This window comes from Eretmochelys imbricata, chromosome 3 (assembly GCF_965152235.1).
Source record: "Eretmochelys imbricata isolate rEreImb1 chromosome 3, rEreImb1.hap1, whole genome shotgun sequence".
In the NCBI taxonomy this organism is placed as follows: domain Eukaryota; kingdom Metazoa; phylum Chordata; order Testudines; family Cheloniidae; genus Eretmochelys; species Eretmochelys imbricata.
In genome coordinates, this window is record NC_135574.1 from 97,734,799 (window position 1) to 97,754,145 (window position 19,347).

At 38.7% G+C, this 19,347-nt stretch overlaps 1 protein-coding gene across 1 annotated transcript in view; it reads right to left on the reverse strand.

Annotated features, from left to right (window-relative positions):
• Positions 1 to 19,347, reverse strand: part of PTPRK (protein tyrosine phosphatase receptor type K) — a 590,849-nt gene that overhangs the window by 29,138 nt on the left and 542,364 nt on the right. The window contains exons 14-19 of the mRNA XM_077811738.1: positions 12,965 to 13,103; positions 11,763 to 11,804; positions 9,560 to 9,589; positions 5,281 to 5,441; positions 2,800 to 2,835; positions 1,306 to 1,317 (exon numbers count right to left, since the gene is read on the reverse strand). Coding sequence (XP_077667864.1) covers positions 1,306 to 1,317; positions 2,800 to 2,835; positions 5,281 to 5,441; positions 9,560 to 9,589; positions 11,763 to 11,804; positions 12,965 to 13,103 — 420 coding nt within the window. The remainder of the gene's footprint in view (positions 1 to 1,305; positions 1,318 to 2,799; positions 2,836 to 5,280; positions 5,442 to 9,559; positions 9,590 to 11,762; positions 11,805 to 12,964; positions 13,104 to 19,347) is intronic.

Below are 19,347 nucleotides of genomic sequence, written 5' to 3' on the forward strand. Positions count from 1 at the left end.
TTAATAGTCACTTTTTAGAAAATTTCACTTTCTCACTGTTATTTAACATGTAAACTCTTCTGAAACAAACTTCTGTAATAAAGACAACAAAACTATGAAATAAGCAACATAATGAGGCTAGCTCTTCAGTGCTCCCAGCTCACGATGGCTCTACATCCAGAATCAGTGAGTTTAGATCCCAGTTTAAAAAACAAACAAAAAAACCCCACCAAACATTGTAGATTACAGATATACCACTTGTTATTAAAAAATCTTCGCATTAGGGTTCAGCCTACATAATCCATGTGGGATGAAGAACCAACACATACAGAAGGATAATTAATAATTTAATTATCATTATAATAATAATTATTATCATTGTGCCACCTATCCTTCAGCTGAACAGCTGAGTTGTCAAGTGTCCTGATTTCAGCTGAATACACTCCATTTTATGTAAAGAAAACTACTATTTATAAAATTAATATGTAACTATCCTCTCCTCCTGAAGGATTCCAGAAATACTACTCAAACCTAAACTGATGTATAAACTCCATAAAGGGATCACTTCTTACACTACTGACAAGGATTCAACTTCTTTTGTGAAATGCTAATAGCAAGCAGCAATTCTATTGACTGTTTAGCACAGGAAGTAAAGGTGAATGCCACTTTCAAAATTCCAATTAAAACTACAGGTAGTATTTAGGAAGATAGGTTTCAGAGTAACAGCCGTGTTAGTCTGTATTCGCAAAAAGAAAAGGAGTCCTTGTGGCACCTTAGAGACTACGAAAGCTCATGCTCAAATAAATTGGTTAGTCTCTAAGGTGCCACAAGGACTCCTTTTCTTTTAGGAAGATAGACTGTAATACAGAAACCAGATTTTGGATACTTGGCCACTCGAAGTATGTTGCTGCTGTTTTCATAGGCAAAAGTTGATTTATCATTCCAAATCATTCCATAAGAGATCCAACACCCATACATGCCACTTTACAATCAGTCCACTCCTGTCCCTTCCAACGAACCAAGCAGACAGCCCTAGCAATGTAGCCAGTATTTCAAGGTTTAGACAGGGAGCCCTGCATTTAAAAAATCTCTACAATTCTGCCAAAGATGCACAAAACTTGAATGCTGTATCAAATGCAACCTTAAAATAAGTAACCTTGCTCCATAAGCTGTTACACAAGAGTTGCTAATTTCAATACATTTATGCCTCATTAAACCACCTAATAGCATGAGTGACATGTACCAGTCACTTTTACTGTGGTATTATACATATTAAACCATATACATTTTAAACATTCTCTTGATGTGCAGTTCCACTATACTTACCAGTAATAGGCACTTTAACCCATTGAAGCAGCAAAAAACAAAAAGTGAACAAGAACATAAGAAATTTATTTGAAGTCTGTATTAGATTAGAAAACGACTAAATGATAAATAGCATTAAAAGTTATGAGGCTTTATAATATTTCAAATAGTTTCTAAAATATAAGGGCTATATCACGCCATCAATTTTTAAGGAGAGCTCCCCCACTGAATCCAATGGAATGGTATGGATCTAAGAAAACCAAAATTATCAGAGTAACTTACTACTAGATAATGTATGTAGAATGGAATGAGACACTAGCATGCTAAAAATGAAGAAAATGAACTAAAAAAATCATTCAAACGTCTAGTACCACTACAACCTAACACAACCTTTAGCTAAAATAAGACTTATTATTATAGTTCTGGTCATATGAAAAACTGCTCATCTGTGCAAAACAAATGACAAGTATGCTGAGATGTGAATACATACAAAAACTATTAAACTCTCCTTCAATTAACCCCTAGCGCTTGCTCTTCACAGTTATATGTCACAGTATAGTTTCAACAGATTTACCATTGGCTATCAAGAAATTTGTTTCACCTAGATGAATTAGTAGTTTCAGTAGTTCTAATGTCATTGCAAATATAGTTGGACATGGCCTACATGAATAGTAAAAGCCTGAGATAATGCATATTAGAAAAAAGTCTTCCAAAGAAACACATTAGGGAAAGTTCAATTTTTAAATACCACCCAATCAGTAAGTCTAATTTTGCTGACTTTTTAGTATTAAAGCAGCCATGGTAACTGACTGAACTCTAATATCATTCATTAGATTATATCAAGTCAGAAAACAGGATACAAATTTCATTTTTCCACTGCATTTTAAAAACCATTTTCTATAAAACAAAATTCTTCAATATTGTTTGTAAAGCCAAAAATAGAATAAAATAAATTAAAACAAAACAAAACCTCTTCAATGTTTGCAATAATTCCAAAGTCACCACTGCCTATCACTCAGGGGCATTTGAAAACTGTAATTACATAAAGGGTGGAAAGCATAAATCAAGATTTTATTAATCTTTCTTGCATATTAGATATTTAATCTCCCCCTTCTCCCCATTCTTTAGTTAGAAAATAGAACTTGGGGTGCTATCTAATCATAATACAGGTTTTTGTTTTGTTGCCCCCCACCCCTTCAGGTCCTAGCCTCACAGATCAATTCATCTGGATTAGTCCTAGTGCCATGGGGAATTATTAAATGCAAGAATTAAAGAATGCTCTCTCTCTCTTGCTCTTTTTTTTTTTTTTTTATTGACACTTATTTCAACTTTAACTGAGCTGATAAACTGAGTATAGAGTTGAATACACCCACATTGTCTGATAATAGCTTGGCTATCTATTATCTAAAACAAGCAGCTTCAATACTGCACATAATATATTTGTTGACAGAGCTATAAACCATGCAAGGAGATGAAATCCATGCAGGAACAGAGGATGAAGGACTAGGTCCTCACCTAACACAGCAGTCGGCACAAGTGGATCATTGGGCACTGCAGGAAAACAAAGCTCATGAAGAAATACATTACCCTCAATTAGTGTATTTTTAAGAAGAAAAACAACAGGATAAATGCACAGTGAAACTCCCATTAATTTTGTTACAGAAAATAGAGAATGTATACTTCCAGTTTACTGGACATCATGCATAACAGAGGGGAAAGGGTATGTGCAGTATATTTATATTAATAGCTAAGACAAACTAAACTTCAGCAGCATTAGATTAGGTGATGATGTTCCTAAGTATAAGGATACAAGCAGAAGAGATTCTTATTTGCAGCGAAGTCCAATAAGATATCATATGCATTTAACTCAACAAGCTTTTATTCTTGGAAGGAACACGGTCCCCCACTAGTCTTCATTAGCAGTGATGTAATAGTTCACTTTTACAGAACTATGCCTTTCCTTTTTAACCCAACCCATCGCTTAATAAGCAACATTTACCCAAATACCCCAATTCCAATAACAAATGGTATTCCTTAAAAGCTTTCCAATTATCTTAGAAAACTAAATAAATGTTTGCAGTTAATAGCCTCATTATTTGTAGTACTCAAGGTATTTCCTGTAATAAGTACAGGGAAAAACAAGGAAACGCTGCACATACTGACATAACCATACCTTAGTTAAAACTGGCAGGATTTTACAGGCCATGATTAGAGCTGTTGGGAGAAATGTACTCCATTTCATGGAGGATTTTGATATTTCAAAATCTGATTTGGAACGAGAACAAAAAAATTCAAAATTTTCTGTAAAATGTAATAAAGTCAGAGCCACAGGGCAATCTGCCTGGTTGTCTTCTCCAAAGCTGCAGACCCTGGAAGCCTGTGAGTCAGCATTCCCAGGGCTTCCAGACTGGCTGTTGAGGAGCTGGGTGAGAGAGCTGGCAGGAAACCAGGCAGGTGGCCAAAGGAGCCCTACCTCATTTCTTGTTTAGATTCTGATGAATTAGCAGTCGTTGGCAAAATTCTGACCAACTCTAGCCACAATTGTACACAGCCACTAGTATAGTACCTTAACTCCACACAGAAGTGGCAAGCTAGGTTGGTATTAAACTGGATAAGAGATATTTAAAGAATGTCGTCTCCACAGCATATTGAGCTGTACTGACGTGAACAGCGAGATCTAAGGTTACCCCCAAATTTTGTTTCCTATATCACAAAATAACACACTGCTGCCAAACCACCAAGAGAGTTTCTGCTCAGAGTTCTAACTGCCTCCAAGTGCAGAAAAGTTAAAAACTAATTTTTGACATTATCACCTACATTTTAAATTTTCTCCAACAATATTAAGGAGCAATAATGCAAGAGATCAAAGATCACTGTTATAATTACTACTCAGTTCTGAAATGAATCATGAAGTATTTGCAAGTACTGATATAGACCACGATCCAGGAAAGCACTTAATCACATGCTTAACATTGACTTAAATGCCTTCCTGAGTCATGACCTTAGAAGTACTATAGTAAGGGAGTCTCAAAAGTACACATTTCAGTAATAACCCTTCCTGTCTTCAAAGAAATATTAAGTATGTAGCAAACCTCCAAGTATGCCAGCAAACATGCATTTTACAAAAGGAAGGGAAGTTGAATTGTTGTTCCCTGTTGCAAGCTCCTCACCTCCAAAAGGGAGAAACTTATTTGGAGCTCTTTAAAAACAAACAAACAAACAAAAAAGCTAATTGATTATGGTTACAGACATTGTGCAAAATAGTCATTATTTAATATTTTGGTATACGATGCCCTTGCCTGGGAAAAGAAAATTTTGGAATGCAATTTAAAAAGGTACTCTAAAAACACAGAACTGACTCTAGAAGGTGTACTAATCAGTACTAAATATAACTGGCTGTAAGTATATCAAACATGACACACTCCTATGGAAAAATACTCCCAACCCATTATACATAAGCATTCCTTTCTAAACATTTTTATTTCTCTTATTTCCCACTGAAATCTACATTTGTAGATTGGTCCTATATGCCAGTGGTTCTCAACCTTTCCAGAATACTGTACCCCTTTCAGGAGTCGGATTTGTCTTGTGTAGCCCAACTTTCAGAATATTAAAAACTACTTGCTTACAAAATCAGACATAAAAATACAAAAGTGTCACAGCACACCATTACTGAAAATTTGCTTGCTTTCTCATTTTTACCATGGAATATAAATATTGTACTTACATTTTAGTGTATGGTATATAGAGCAGTATAAACAAGTCATTGTCTGTATGAAATTTCAGTTTGCACTGATTTCACCAGTGCTTTTTATGTAGCCTGTTGTAAAAGCAGGCAAACATTGAGATGAGCTGATGTACCCCCTGGAAGACCTCCACATACTCCTGGCTGAGAACCAGTGCTATATGGAACAATCCAGAAAAGCACACTAACCTGCCTTTCCAATTCCCTTATAGCCAACTACAGTCAATAGGATCTAGCACTGTTGTACTTACATCTGGGGCTGAAGTTATGAGAGTCCATAAATGTGACTGAGAGGGGATCCTCTGCATGAAGGGTGCTCTGATCAGCGTAACTCCTATCCATCGCGTTCACCATGTGTGTCATTTCTTGTCTGGTGTTCCCCATGGCATCCTTGCGTTTCTTAGCAAGTTTGCTGCCCAGCCAAGAAAAAACAACAACCCAAAACACCTTAATATTTGATGAAACATTAACACCTGCAATAGTAATTAACGGTGCATGTGAGTGAGGCTTGGTGGCAGCAAGCACTGGCCAATGATCCAACAAGCATAGCTGCACTTATATTTCCTGCTATATGAGAGAAAGAGAGAATATAATATTTATGCTGCATAAATACTTTAATATGCACATTCTTATTTCCCTACCTAGTGATATTAATTTTTTTCTAGAGAGTAATTATACTAATATAAACAAATTAGAGGTTGTAGTTATATTTTAACTAAAATAATAAATTATCATCTGTACATGCAATTTTATCAATCATCCCCATTTAAGTCTACATTTGGATTTTATAACCGGATAATTCATTTCCCTCTTCCTCCTATTAGGGGAAAATCATTTTACCACTGAGATTACTTTATTACCAAGAAATCCAACAACACAACATAATTATTCAATGCAGATTAATGGTATATTTCATGTTAGGAGCTGCTCCTTCCCTTTATAGACACAATACTAAATGGTATGAGATTTCTTTATCTTCCCTGATTCTAACTTTTTTGTTCAGAAAAATCTGTATTCTGTGCAATTTGAGAACACTAGATTTTTTGAATTAGCAACCACAGACTGTGACTGTATCACACACAAATGCTGTAGCACCCTTATTGTACAGCTAAAATCAAAATTTAACAGTCACTGCACCTGAATTGCACATTGAGGAAATAGTTCAAGAAACTCTCCTTATGAATGCAGCACTGCAAGTGACTCATTGCCCTCTGAAGTCAGAGCCGATAGATTATAGTCGTCATTTTAAGACTACTATAGTAAAAGTCTTAAATGTTCAGGGTATTAATAAAGTGTTCTTCTGTTCTTTATGAATGATCTACATACATTTTATTATATTAAAATATTATTAAATATTCCAAATTGTTGTTGTAGTAACAACTACAGCTCAAAGCAGTATGGCTCAGATAACCATTTAGCATGGTCTTCTTGGATGAACCAAAAGCACCATATAGAAAAGAGGTAATCAGCACAGCAAATACTGTATGTTGAAAATCTAATATTTTTAAAAAGCAGTTTAATTTCATGACCTTTTTCTGTCCAAAAGCAATGTTATTACCATAGTGTTAAACGTTTTTACAATTTGCATATCTATCTTATATTTCATAGGATAAAAGTTCTGTTAGAGCTTTCTAGTGTTGGCTGCAAAATTTCAATATTCTGCAGCTACACAGGAGAGGTTGGTGAGGAAAACACTACTGTAGGTTATGTATGCCATCAGCTTGGTATGTGCTAGGATTTACGACAGACCAGAATAGGGAAGTGATCTACTCTGGCGTCCAGAAATAGGAAGTGGGGCTGTCTCTTCACGTGATACTAATTCCTTTGAAGTCTGTTTCTCAGGTTTCACAAACTTAATTAAGCTTTTAAGGCCCACCAAGAAGTGTTGAAGATAGACAAGGCACAGCAGACCTGAAAACTGGTCTCCTCATATATAATCAAGCAGGGAAGATTCTTAGATTGATCTAACTCCTTCCTCTCCTTGACACTTTCATCCTAACAACCACCAGTCTGTTAAGGACGTCTTGAAGGTCTTCTCAGACTATTATTCTTTAATTAAAGCCCGAGGGGTCAAAAATTTAGAATTCTGATGTCCAAAAATAAACATGTTCGCATGATTCCATTAGTGAATAATACATTTTTGGTGTCTCTTTAAAACACTTTATGATATAGATTTCTCTCCAGGCAGGCATTTTTAGAGTAATTAGCAAAGTTTGTTTATGTAATACTCCAGCTGAACAAACCTTTAAAATCCATAAAAATAGAAGCCCTAGAACTAAAAATGCTCTCTAATTCTGTCAAAGCTCTTCTGAAACTGGCATTTCTAGTTCAGAGTCTAGTTTTCTAGTATCAAAGCCTTTCAGATATTTTCCAGACATTAAAGCTCCCATTTGGAAGGCTCCTAGCTTTGAAGGCCACCTCTGGAAAGGAACAAAAACGGTTATTAAGTCTAATCTCTCAGCTATACTAAGCCCCCTTTTAAAGCACCACTTTGTATCAAAATTTGCTAGCTATGCTACATAAATCAGCAGCCACTGAAAAGCTTTACAACTTATTAATGTATAACAGTAGTGCACTACTAATTTTTCTGCTCTAAGTCAACTTCCTCAAAAAAGGCCCATTGTGTTCTAGCACTGCAATTTATTGACTCCTTGTAGGCCTGATGTTTTCTAAAGGCACATCCGGTCAGACAGTTAAGCAATTTATTATGTAAGTACCTGAGATTGACAGAAGCGTAAATGATTCTCATTATCTATCAAAGGATCCAAGTGCATAAACCTAAGGCAGGTGGGTGTTTCAAGGGGTGTCAAGAGGGAAAAAGAGCTCTATCATAGTATGAAACTATGCAGTTAATTATCTTTGGCTGAAGCAATTCTTATTTAACAAGCAAATTACAATTCATCACAATGAAGTAGAGAATGGCAGCGTTAGTTTACAACAGCTTGTTTAGCTTTTCCAGTTTATTAAAAGAAGTCAAGTAAATAACCCGTTTAAACAAAAATGTAGAGAGGCATCCATAATCAGGTACTCGCTGAGCACATGCTTTAGTCCAGTGGTTTTCAAACTTTTTTTCTGGCGACCCAGTTAAAGAAAATCATTGATGCCCGCGACCCAACGGAGCTGGGGATGAGGGGTCTGGAGTGTGGGAGGGAGCTCTGGGCTGGGGTAGCGGGATATGGTGCAGGAGGGGGTCAGGGCTCTGGGGTGGGGCCAGGGATGAGGGGTTTGAGGTGCAGGAGGGACCTCAGAGTTTGGGGGGCAGGCTCAGGGCTGGTGGTTGGGGCGTGGGGTTGGGGCACAGGTTTACCTCCGGCAGCTCCCTGTCAGTGGCGCAGCAGGGGTGCAGAAGCAGGCTTCCCACCTCTCCTGGCACTGTGGACCGTGCTGCACACCAGAAGCGGCCAGCAGCAGGTCTGGCTCCTAGGCAGAGGCATGCAAGCGACTCCCTCCCACAGGCACCGCCCCTCCAGCTGGGAACCGACGAAAGGGAGTGCGGAGCTGGTGCTTGGGATAGGAGCAGCACGTGGAGCCCCGTGGCCCCCTGGCCTAGGAGCCGGACCTGTTGCTGGCCACTTCTGGGGCGCAGCACGGTGTTGAAATAGGTAGGGAGTAGCTTGCCTTAGCCGGGCAGCACTGCCAATGGGACTTTTAAAGGCCTGGTTGGTGGTGCTGACCAGAGCCGCCGTGACCCAGTGCCTTACATTCCGCGACCCAGTACTGGGTTACGACCCACAGTTTGAAAACCACTGCTTTAGTCCCTTTGAAATCAATGGGATTTTATGCACATCCTTAAAGTTAAGCACATGCTCAAGCACTTTGCTCAATCAATGTCTACATCATTACAGAGCTTACAAAATTTCATTTGGCCAACACGGACAAAAATATAATTCTGCTACACAGTATAAAATAATACTTTTACTTGCATATGCAGACTGCCCAATGAGCAACAGAGAAAGACCTTGTATACAACAGACATTTTTGTAAAAACCCTTCCCATTGCTGCTCCCACCACTGTAAACACCCTGCCCTCCAGGCAGCATGCAAGAGCCTGTTTACATGGTTGAAATTTACATCTGATTTGCATACTACAGGTGTTACGCAGTATCAGCTGCAAATGTACTTTCTCTCCATTGACTTGTTCGTGTTAAATAAAAACAAAAAATAGTGATTCACAACCATGGTTCCCTATAGGATAGCTACTACACAAGACATTTTGTAGTGTGACATGTAAGTTTGATATAGAATGCAAATCAAAATGTGACTACACTAACTAAAATGATAATTATGGAAAAAAGGTAGGCAAAGAGTAAAAATCTCATTATACAGTTATAAATACAATATCCCTTTAGAAAAAAAAAACAAGGTAAAATAGGAAAACCACAAGGGAACCTTTAGACCCCCTAAGACTAAGGAAATGTATCAATAATTGAAATTTAGCAAAATTATGAAGACTATATTTTATCTTTTTTTAAAAAGGGATACTGCATCTTTAAAACATGTAAAGTAGTAAGTCACCCATTTTCTACTTACAGATAGTAGGAGTAAGAATAGTAGCTCCTCCTGGCAAGCAAATCACAGACAGTGGAAAAAGAGAAGCAATGGTGAATGAAAAGCGTGACTCCGTCACATTGAACAAAGCAGAGAAATGTGTGTTTAAAAAAAAATTGAAAAATTCATGTTTCTTTGGTTAGCATTTCAACTTGCTCATGCACTGATTAGCTTTACTTTGCCATGCAATTAAAAAAATACACTGGCATATAAAAATGATTTGGTTTTTAGAAAGAGATCACTTGAGAAAATTACATGCTGACATTTAATCTATTGCCAAAAAATGGAAAATTAAATGGATTATGTATTTTCAACATGAAGTTCAGCATAGTGTGATGATCAATTACTACCTAAATGTCATGATAAATGGAATAGCTGTGTACAAAGCCTGTGCACTAAATATGCTTTTTACTTTTCAGTTACAAAAACTAAAGATTGTATTAATATACTTGGCCAGAAAACCACTAAATTTAATGAAGACATTTTAAAGTTGTTACTGGTACACAGGTGTACATATATGTTTGCAAACATACTGTATGTACATATATGTTTACACTCATACCATACACAATACTCATTTTACAGCAGATGTATGTGTATACTAATACCTATATATACACACATTTTCTGAATGCAAACATATATTTAATATTTTTAAATCTTAAAGTCAGAAATGTTGATGTGTGCATGCTAAGCATTTAAAAATATGGAAGGTAAACAAATGGAAGGAAATGAAATACATTTGGAAATAGTCCAACGATTAAAAAAAACTGGTATTGCTATTTGAAAGATGCAGTATCCCTTTTCTTAGCTTGATTACTTTGTAAAATTGTAAGAGCCAATAGAGTTTCATCCAGTTGAATGTAAAGCAATTTGCACAAAATGATCAGGCAAAGCATAAAACATCTCTTAGACTTGTGAAATCATGAACAGAACGGCTTACCACTCAGGTTTTTTTCTTCATTAAAAGATAAAGTCACATTTAATCAAATTTAGAGATCTATGTTAACATGAGACTTATTAAACCCATGGGAATGAGTAAATTTATTGTATTGTTAATTTTTCCTATATAATAACTTATAATCAATCTCAGGTATCAAAAGGGATACTACATTATGGAATCATTGGATATGTATGCTGATATGTAACTTATCAAATTTTCAATCCCACCAAACCTAACTGAAATGTGTGTTTGCATGTGTGTGTGTGTGTGTGTGAGAGAGAGAGAGAGAGTGTGCGAGAGAGACAGAGAGAGAAAGAGATGTTCCATCTGTTCATGGATGTATTATACAAATTGTCCTGATTCACCAGAGGGACTGAATTAACTTAGGTACGTGTATACCATTGTCTTAACTTTTATATATTTGTTGTAAGTGACCTTGACTAAGGGTTGATCTAAAAAATTGTCCACTTTTCCTGAGGGGAAAAAACTGAAAGATCTATTATATTTTCAGCAGACGACCAATTAAGCTATCATTGTGAAAAATTACCAAACATTAAAGATTCATTAAATAGGTTAATTTTCCCACCTATTTTGAATACAGAATGTTGCAGAAGTTTTAATGTATTATGCATTTTTAGACAGATGATCAAGTATAACTTCTAACATATTATTGCTTGCAGGGTTTCATACACGGAGAAAAGTTTTAAAGTATCATTTTACGGACATTGTTAATTTATCTTCATCAAGCAATTTAATACATTAGGAATTAAAGCTTCATTTAAAAACTAGTGAAAGCAAGAGTTCAGGAAGGCTTTGAATGTAAGAATGAATACATCTGCTAACGAATGTTTTCATACACCCCTTGAAGTTTTATGCAGTTCTTACCCACAAGATTAGCCAATCCCATTTGGAAGTGACTGGCAATATATAATGGGGAGCTAGTCACGTACAATCTTCTATCAAATATGAGGGGACCACAGCGAAAAGATATGTCCCAGTGATATATCTTGCAATACAGATCAAGCAAAATTCCTTGCTGAAAGTTGAAAAACCTATATATTGCTCTTCCCAATTTGTGTAAATAGAGAAAATAATAAGAATTTATGTCTTTAAAACATTATGACTTGCTCTTTTGTATATGCATATAATTCTCAACCACAGAGGTAGACAACAGAGAGAAGTGAAAGCACTGTTTGGAAAATCACATATGTAGCTAACTAACACAGAATACTATAAGCATACCTAATGTTTCTAATGCAGACGTTTCTTCTCCAAGTTATATATCTCCAGGGGTAATTGTAAAGAGGCAATACATTAAAAAAATCTAATGGAAACCATTATTTATAACATGTAGTATGATTTTAGGCACAATTTTAATGTTTTTCTACTTTTTAAAAATAATAGAAAACGTCATTTCAGTTTAACATATGCAACATTTACAAATATATTCTTTGTTAGGAATTCGAGGGGGAAAAAAAAGACTGCAATGCACAAACCTCTGGAAGAAAAAGATCTCATTTTAAGCAGGACATGCTGGTTTGTGCATCCTGAGAGGGATCGGGGTAAAGGATTGGGTGTAGGGAAAAAAGAGGGAATGAGGGACTCATTGTTTGTATTAATAGTTCAGATGTTCTGACTAAGAATTTATAGAAATAGATTATGAAATTTTATGGGAGGTTAAGAGTTGAAAGTACTGAAAAGTTAAGCATATTTTTAAAATGCACAAGTAGTATACTGTAGTACCATTTAAATTAAATTAGCCTTTTGTGTTATCATTTTATAATTCCAGAAGATGGTGCTATTGCTTGTTTTCTGGCTGTGAAAAGTACTAAAACCACCTGAATTTCATTCAGATTAATACTTTCTTAAATAATAAATAAATCATGCACTAAGGACTCACCAAATAATTTTATAGTGATGTAAAGTGATTTTTTAAAAAATATATATTATTTTCTAGATTTACAAGAATGGGGCCAAATATACCAAAAATATTTAAAACATTTTGCAGGAAAAGTCAGACAATTTATAACAAAGGACTAATAAGGACTGCATATGGAATCAAATCTCTATAAAGTTTACAATATGGAAGGAAAATAAGTAAATAAGAATCCATGAATTTCAATTTTATCTTTTTAATGCACTCCTGTATAGCTTTACAACTTTAAAATTAAAGCTACTTGGAAACAAACAACAAAAAAGTAAAGATACTAGACCTCAAAATGACAGCAATCCTCATTTTATTTATATATATCTCAAAATTTAGTATAAAAACAGTGTTCTAATAACTAATAAGAGGAAATAAGAATCCACTCAAATGCTGAGCATATTTTATTCAGCTATTGGTCCTGACAATTGTCTTTCCCTGAAATGATCTGTGAAAGAATATTCTTGGATTATTCAGTATAGAAGAAACAGGAGGAGACAGGAAAATTTAATATTCTTACCTTTTTTTGACAATTAATATGACAACTAGGAGGAGGAGGATGAATACCAGAATTCCAGCACTTATTCCTGCTATTTTCACCACTCGATCTGTCTGCTTGGCTGGGTCTGGAATCACCTCTGGTTCTTCTGTTGCTGCTGCTAAATGAATCCAAAAAGAAGTTATTTAAAGCAAGTTCTTTAAAGACAGTTTCTACATTTTGTTAATACAGTACACAAACACATGCACAAACACCTTGTGTGTGTGTGTGTGTATATATGCACATGCATGTGTGAGGTACATACTGTGAACTTCTATAGATACATCACACACGCTGTATCGTGTATATATTATATATATAAATAATTCATAGTATTCACCTGATATACAAATGCATATATATAGTTTAAAACAAACACTAGTATTACAAAACAGAGGGAAAATGTGTTTTAATGGACTCCAGTTAACACACAAAATCAATACTACTTTCTTTACAACAATTTCCCCCCACCAAAAAACACCCCAAATAGTGTCTACAAATGATTATTAGAAGGATCCATCATGATTTGCATTGTCATATCCTCCACTCACACTGCCCATTTTACATCACTTATCCAAACTTAACTTTGTCCCCTAAATTTTGCACAATAAAAACCAAAATAAATTTTTACTAGATTATTGAAATTATTTATGACTAGATCCCTCAAATAACAAATTGAAATTCATAATCTCGTACACTTTAATGTAACCATTCCTATATTTTTGCAATATTAGGACCTCCCTCATTCACATCCCCATGCTGTTCTAGTTTCCTAACAATCTTGTATAGCCCCATTGCCACAGGATCTTAGCACCTAACAATCTTTTTACGCATTTATCCTCAAAACATGCCTGTGAAGTAATGATGGGGAACTGAGAGATTAAATGCTTGTCCAAGGTCGCTCAGGAAATCTGTGGTGGACCAGAAAATTGAACAGTGGACTCCTGAGTCCCTTATCTATGTTTTCCTTCCTCTTGCTTACGGCGAGCAGACATCCCAAGACCAGGTTAGCATAGTGCCCCCTCCCTCATCATTTCATCATCCTGGACCCATATCCTCTGCAGATTGGCATGGCAGGAGATCTGTAAAACTGAGTCACTAGTGGACTTTATATACTCACATCTGAAGAAGAGCTCTGTATAAGCTCAAAAGCTTGTCTCTTTCACCAACAGAAGTTGGTCCAATAAAAGGTATTACCTCACCCACCTTGTTTCTCTAATATACATATTTACATACCCAAACAAGATTAAACTATATGGCTGGATAGACAGAAGAATACATTTATTGTCCACCGCTTATACTATTATTGCTTGCACTGTTTAGCATCTAGAGGCTCCATTTAGTGATCACGGTGCTAAGAGTTCACCATATATAACAAGGATCAACAGTATCAGTGCCAAATAGCTTACAGTCTTGGCATACAGTTTTGATCAGACACAACAAGAGGACAAAGCAAATGGGGAAATGGATGGGATGTGTGAGAGGGTGTACAAACCTCACACTGGTTAAAAAAAGGGTTCAGGAGCAGCTCTGGGCCCAGATGCCCCTGCTGCGCATGCTCACAGAGAGGCAGAGCTCAAAAGGGAGCAGCTCAGCTCAGTCAGGGCAGACGGACCAGGGGAGCAGTTGTATGTTGCAGGCTCCTGACAAGAAGCCGCTGAGGCCCCATGTGGCTAGGCCCAGGCCTCACCGCCAAGCCACTCCAGACCTTTCAATCACAGGGGTAAATGACAACAAGAGGTGACTGCGAGAGGAAGACGTACTGGAGCACAGACAGAGAGGACTTCAGGAGGGACCCAGAGGCGAACCAGTGACACCAACAGAGGACCAGAAGCCAGGGTAGAAAGTGGCCCAGTGAGCAGGCGTAGGGGCAGCTGCTGCCCTAGTCCGCACATTCTGAACTACTATTTACTGGGCCCAGGGTTTGAACCTGGTAGAGCAGGGAGGGCCCGGGTTCCCTTACCCCAGTGACTCCCACTGTTGGGCAATGTGGCCAGTGACTCCCGCCGCTGGGCGACATAACCCAGAGTAATAATACCACCAGGAGGCTGCTGCCAGAATCAGACCTGAAACCCCTCCGCTCCCGACAGGGTGACAGTATACTAATAAAATAATCATTTTTAGCATAAATAGCACAGCATACTAGCTGCCTAGCCATTGTTGAGTGTTTTGTGGGCACCATAAGAAGGATGAGTTTTACGGATGGACTTGAAAGAGGATAATGTAGTGTTTGAATGGAATTTAGACATAGAGGTTGACATGGGAGAAAGCACAAAGGTGACTGAGGGAAAATTGGATCAATGGGCATTTGCATCTGGCAGAATAGACGGAGTGATGTATTAGATAATGTATTTGAGTCAGGAGACAAAGGAGGGTTAAGCTCTGTATGGTGTTAAATGTAAAGAGAAGTGTCTTGTTATTGATGTAATGGAGAAGGGAGAAGCAGTGGAGAGATGTGAAGTGGGGGGAGGGGATGTATTCAGAGCAATGAGCTAAGGAGATTAATAACAGCTTTTTTAAAATCAATTGGAGTGGGATAAGATGGCTGGTGTCATGCATAGGTAGGAAGTTTTAGTAGTCAAGATGCAAAATGACGAGGGCCCGGACAAAAGTTTTAACTGGGTGGACTGAGAGGAAAGGCCTTCTTGTGTAGGAAGAAGCAGAAAAGTTTAGATATGGCATAAATGTGAACATCAAAAGAGGGCTGAATCAAAGATGACAGGTAGAATATCAGCCTGACTCACTGGGGGGGATGGTAGTGTTTTCATGGTGACTTAGAAAGGAGGCAGAGGAGAGCGACTGGAAGGAAAGAATAAGAGCTCAGTTATATTAACCTCTATTATAATAATCCTTATGACAAGTTTGCTACTTAAGTTTCATTAAAAGGTATCTCCTCCTCAGCCATGCAATTATCTCATTTTCAAAAGCCACCGTACGAACTCAGCAAATAAACGTTTCTCAAGCAATCTGCAGAAAAGATTGCCTCAGGAGTTTACTATTTTCCTGGCTTAGGTGACAGTGTTTTATTGGCTATATTCCATGAGAAATATCAGAGCTCAGGTCCTTGTAACTGTTCAAAATGGGGCACTCCGTACAAGCCTTTAGAACAACTGCCAAGGCCTAGACAGGTATCTGTTGCATGTTCATTTACTTTGTTTTTAAATTAAAGAGTCTGAACTAACGATCAATAATGCTCATTCTATACTTCAATAATGCTAGGAAATAAGGCTACTGTCTAATGGGACCATATACTAGATACTAGCCTTTCTTAAAAAAGAGTAGAAAAATTACTTTGAAAAGTCACAGATCAAGCACATATGTAGGCTGAATCCTTTCTATCCAAAATGCTTAAAATCTATAGGTGCAATCCTGGCTCACTGAAGTCAATGCCAAAACTCCCACTGGCTTCTCTAGGGCCAGGATTTTACCCAATATTATTCCAGCAATAAATAATATATGCATTCTTTGGTGAAAATTATATAACACTGTGGGCTAATTCAGAGGGGTTATATTTTTATATTACAAGGTGTAAATGTTTAAATAAAATCACTGCATATAACAGATAATTAAATTTTAGGAAAAAGAATGGAAAACTGCAGATGTTTAATATTCTTTGAGTTCAGTTTCCATATTTATTTTATTCCACCGCCTGTCAATTTTTTCAGCTTTTACTGGTCTAAATGTATATATCCAGACAAATAACAACAAATAATATACAAAAAAAGGAAATTCAGGTACACATCCTAACAATGATGTGCATCTAATTGTCCAATTACTCATTTAATGTGTGCATGTGTGTGGGTGCAATCTGTCATTATAATTACTGTAACTGCTCGTACAAGTTTTCCATGTATTGGAATGTATACAGAATGATGACAATTGGGTCTCACAAAACACACTGGGCCAGCTCCTAGAGTCTGAATGAAGAATTGCATGTATTGCAGATCTGTGTGTGTGCAAAGGTGGCATAAAGATCACCATTGCACTTCAGCAATCCTGGAGTTCAGGGTCAATCCCCTGGTGTAAATTAGAGCACCTGCTGGCTGCTAATGCTGCAAGCTGTAACTGATAATCAACACAGTTTGTGGTGGCTTGTTCGAACCATCTATATACCCCTGTAAGATTCCCCCTTGCATTGGGGTGGTTCCCTCCTGGGTTGGATCTGGTGGCTCTGGGGTCAAATTCTGCTCATGGTGCGGCACAAAGCAGCCTCAACCACATCTGAGGTATAGAGCAATAATATTCACTTTTATTAGCGATCAGTAAATGGAAAACTAACCTTGTTGAGTGCTAGAGTGAGGGTGACCGTATTTCCCTGTTCTGAATATGGGACACCTGGTAAAGTTACTCGTATTCAAGTGAGTTCAATGGCAATCAATCAGAACTATGCAGTACAAATGTTCAAAATTAACATTGAGTTCACTGTTAAAAAGAAATACTGCAGAGTTGATTCTCTGCATTTACCTTCTTATCTTTAAGGCTTTAGGGTTCACATGGGGAGGGATGACATACACACATTCCTGTACACCTCTTTTACACGGGGTGGGTGACCGACTGACCCTCCCCTCCCTGGCTGGCACTTTCCACCCTCCGTGCCTGGCTGGGCCCCTGGGACAGACTCGCCTCTCCTGGCACCGTGTCTTCCCGAGACAACACGTGGAGTGGGAGCGGAGAGGCAAATAGGATCACATGCCCCCCTTCCCCAGATTTCTGTAGCTGTCCACACCAGAATGCGGCCAGCAGCAGCCTTTTGGCACTGTGCTGGAGGGAACAGATGGGAGCTACTTCCAACCACGGGGCAGGGGGAAGAGATGACCTGGCTCATATCTTAGCAGAGCTCATCTCTTCTCTCCCCTCCCAGGTGGCTGGAAGCAGCTTGTCTCTTCCTGCCTGCACATTGTTGAAAGGCAACTAACACCTCCAGGCTGCTGCTGGCCACCGACAGAACCTGGCCGCCTCCTGTCCCCTGGCTACAGCACGGGCAGGAAGGGATTATGCCCTAAGGATGCATTGTGAACCAGGGCCCAGGGAACCTGACTGCAGGGGCGTCAGTGAACCTGGCCAGAGAGGTGGCTCAGCAGGGGAGGGCGAGTGAAGAGGGTGCTAAGCCCCTGTCCAGGGGATTGCTGTGGAGTCTGCAGAGTCGGGGCGCAAACAGGCTGGAAATCACTTCCTCCACTCCCCTCCGCCACTCCAGAGCTTAGCTGAGAGGCGAAAAGGCTTCCCCGTGCCAGCGCTCTCTGGGGCTTTGGCACATGCAGGGCTTGGCTCTTCCTGGCCACCGCCCTGGGCCGGTGGGTCTTGGGCTTTCCCAGGGCACCGGCCCAGACGGGCAGTGGGGGAAGGAAAAAGCCTGCCGGCTGGGCTGTTACTGAGCTGAGCGCTCTGACCAGGGGCTGGTTCTTTGCACAGTGCTGGGAGTGGGATGTGCCCCGCCAGGGGGCATATGGAGAAGCAACGGGGTTGGAGGGAGGTGTGAGGGGGCAAAGCAGGGAGAGGACAGTGAGAGGGGGAGCATGTAAAGGGCCAATGTGTGGGCAGCAGAGGTGACATGTAACCGGCCACTGCCTAGCACCTGTCCGCACTTACCAGCCACCGCAGCTTGCAGCACACAGCCAGTGCTGGCCGGAAACAGGATGAGGGGCTGGCCAAGAGCCAGCAAGCAGTGAAGGCTGTGCTGTGGACCAGCAGGAGAAGCAGCCGGCCCAGTGTGCTGCATCCTCACCCCGCAATCAGTCTTGCACACCCACACCCATCGTTGGCTACTGGACCTCCCCCCCACTCACTGCTGGTGGGCGGGTGGCTAGCGAGCAGGGATCCAGCTAGCAACAGGACCCACCAGTACTGATGGGGGGATACAGAAAATACAGGACAATTTGTCCATTTTTAAGAAAAAGTTGGAACAGCTGCAGGAGGGTTTAAATATGGGACTGTTCTTTTAAAAATGGGACGTCTGGTCACCCTTGCTAGAGTGCTATTTATTTTTCACTAATCCATAAAAGATAAATACAGCTCAAAATATTTTTCCAATTTGAGGGGTTTCTTTCCAGCACTAATGTGTCCCCCTTGGTTAAACCAATATGTTCACATAGGAGACCTTTTTCTTCCCATGATTTACAACTACTCTTCATATCTGTTTACAATCTTCTCTATCAATTTTTTACCTTACAGCTTTTTCCCATTTCTTCATTAGAGGGGATTTCTTGTTTTAATGCCAGTAAAAATATAAAACCTTCTTTGGTGCTCATTTGCACTGACACATTGTTATTAATATAAGGTATTCCCATTGCTTTCAATTGGGTTATTTGCTTGGAAGAAATATTACTCCCATAAGAAATTGAAGGATGGAGACTGTTCCCCCCCAC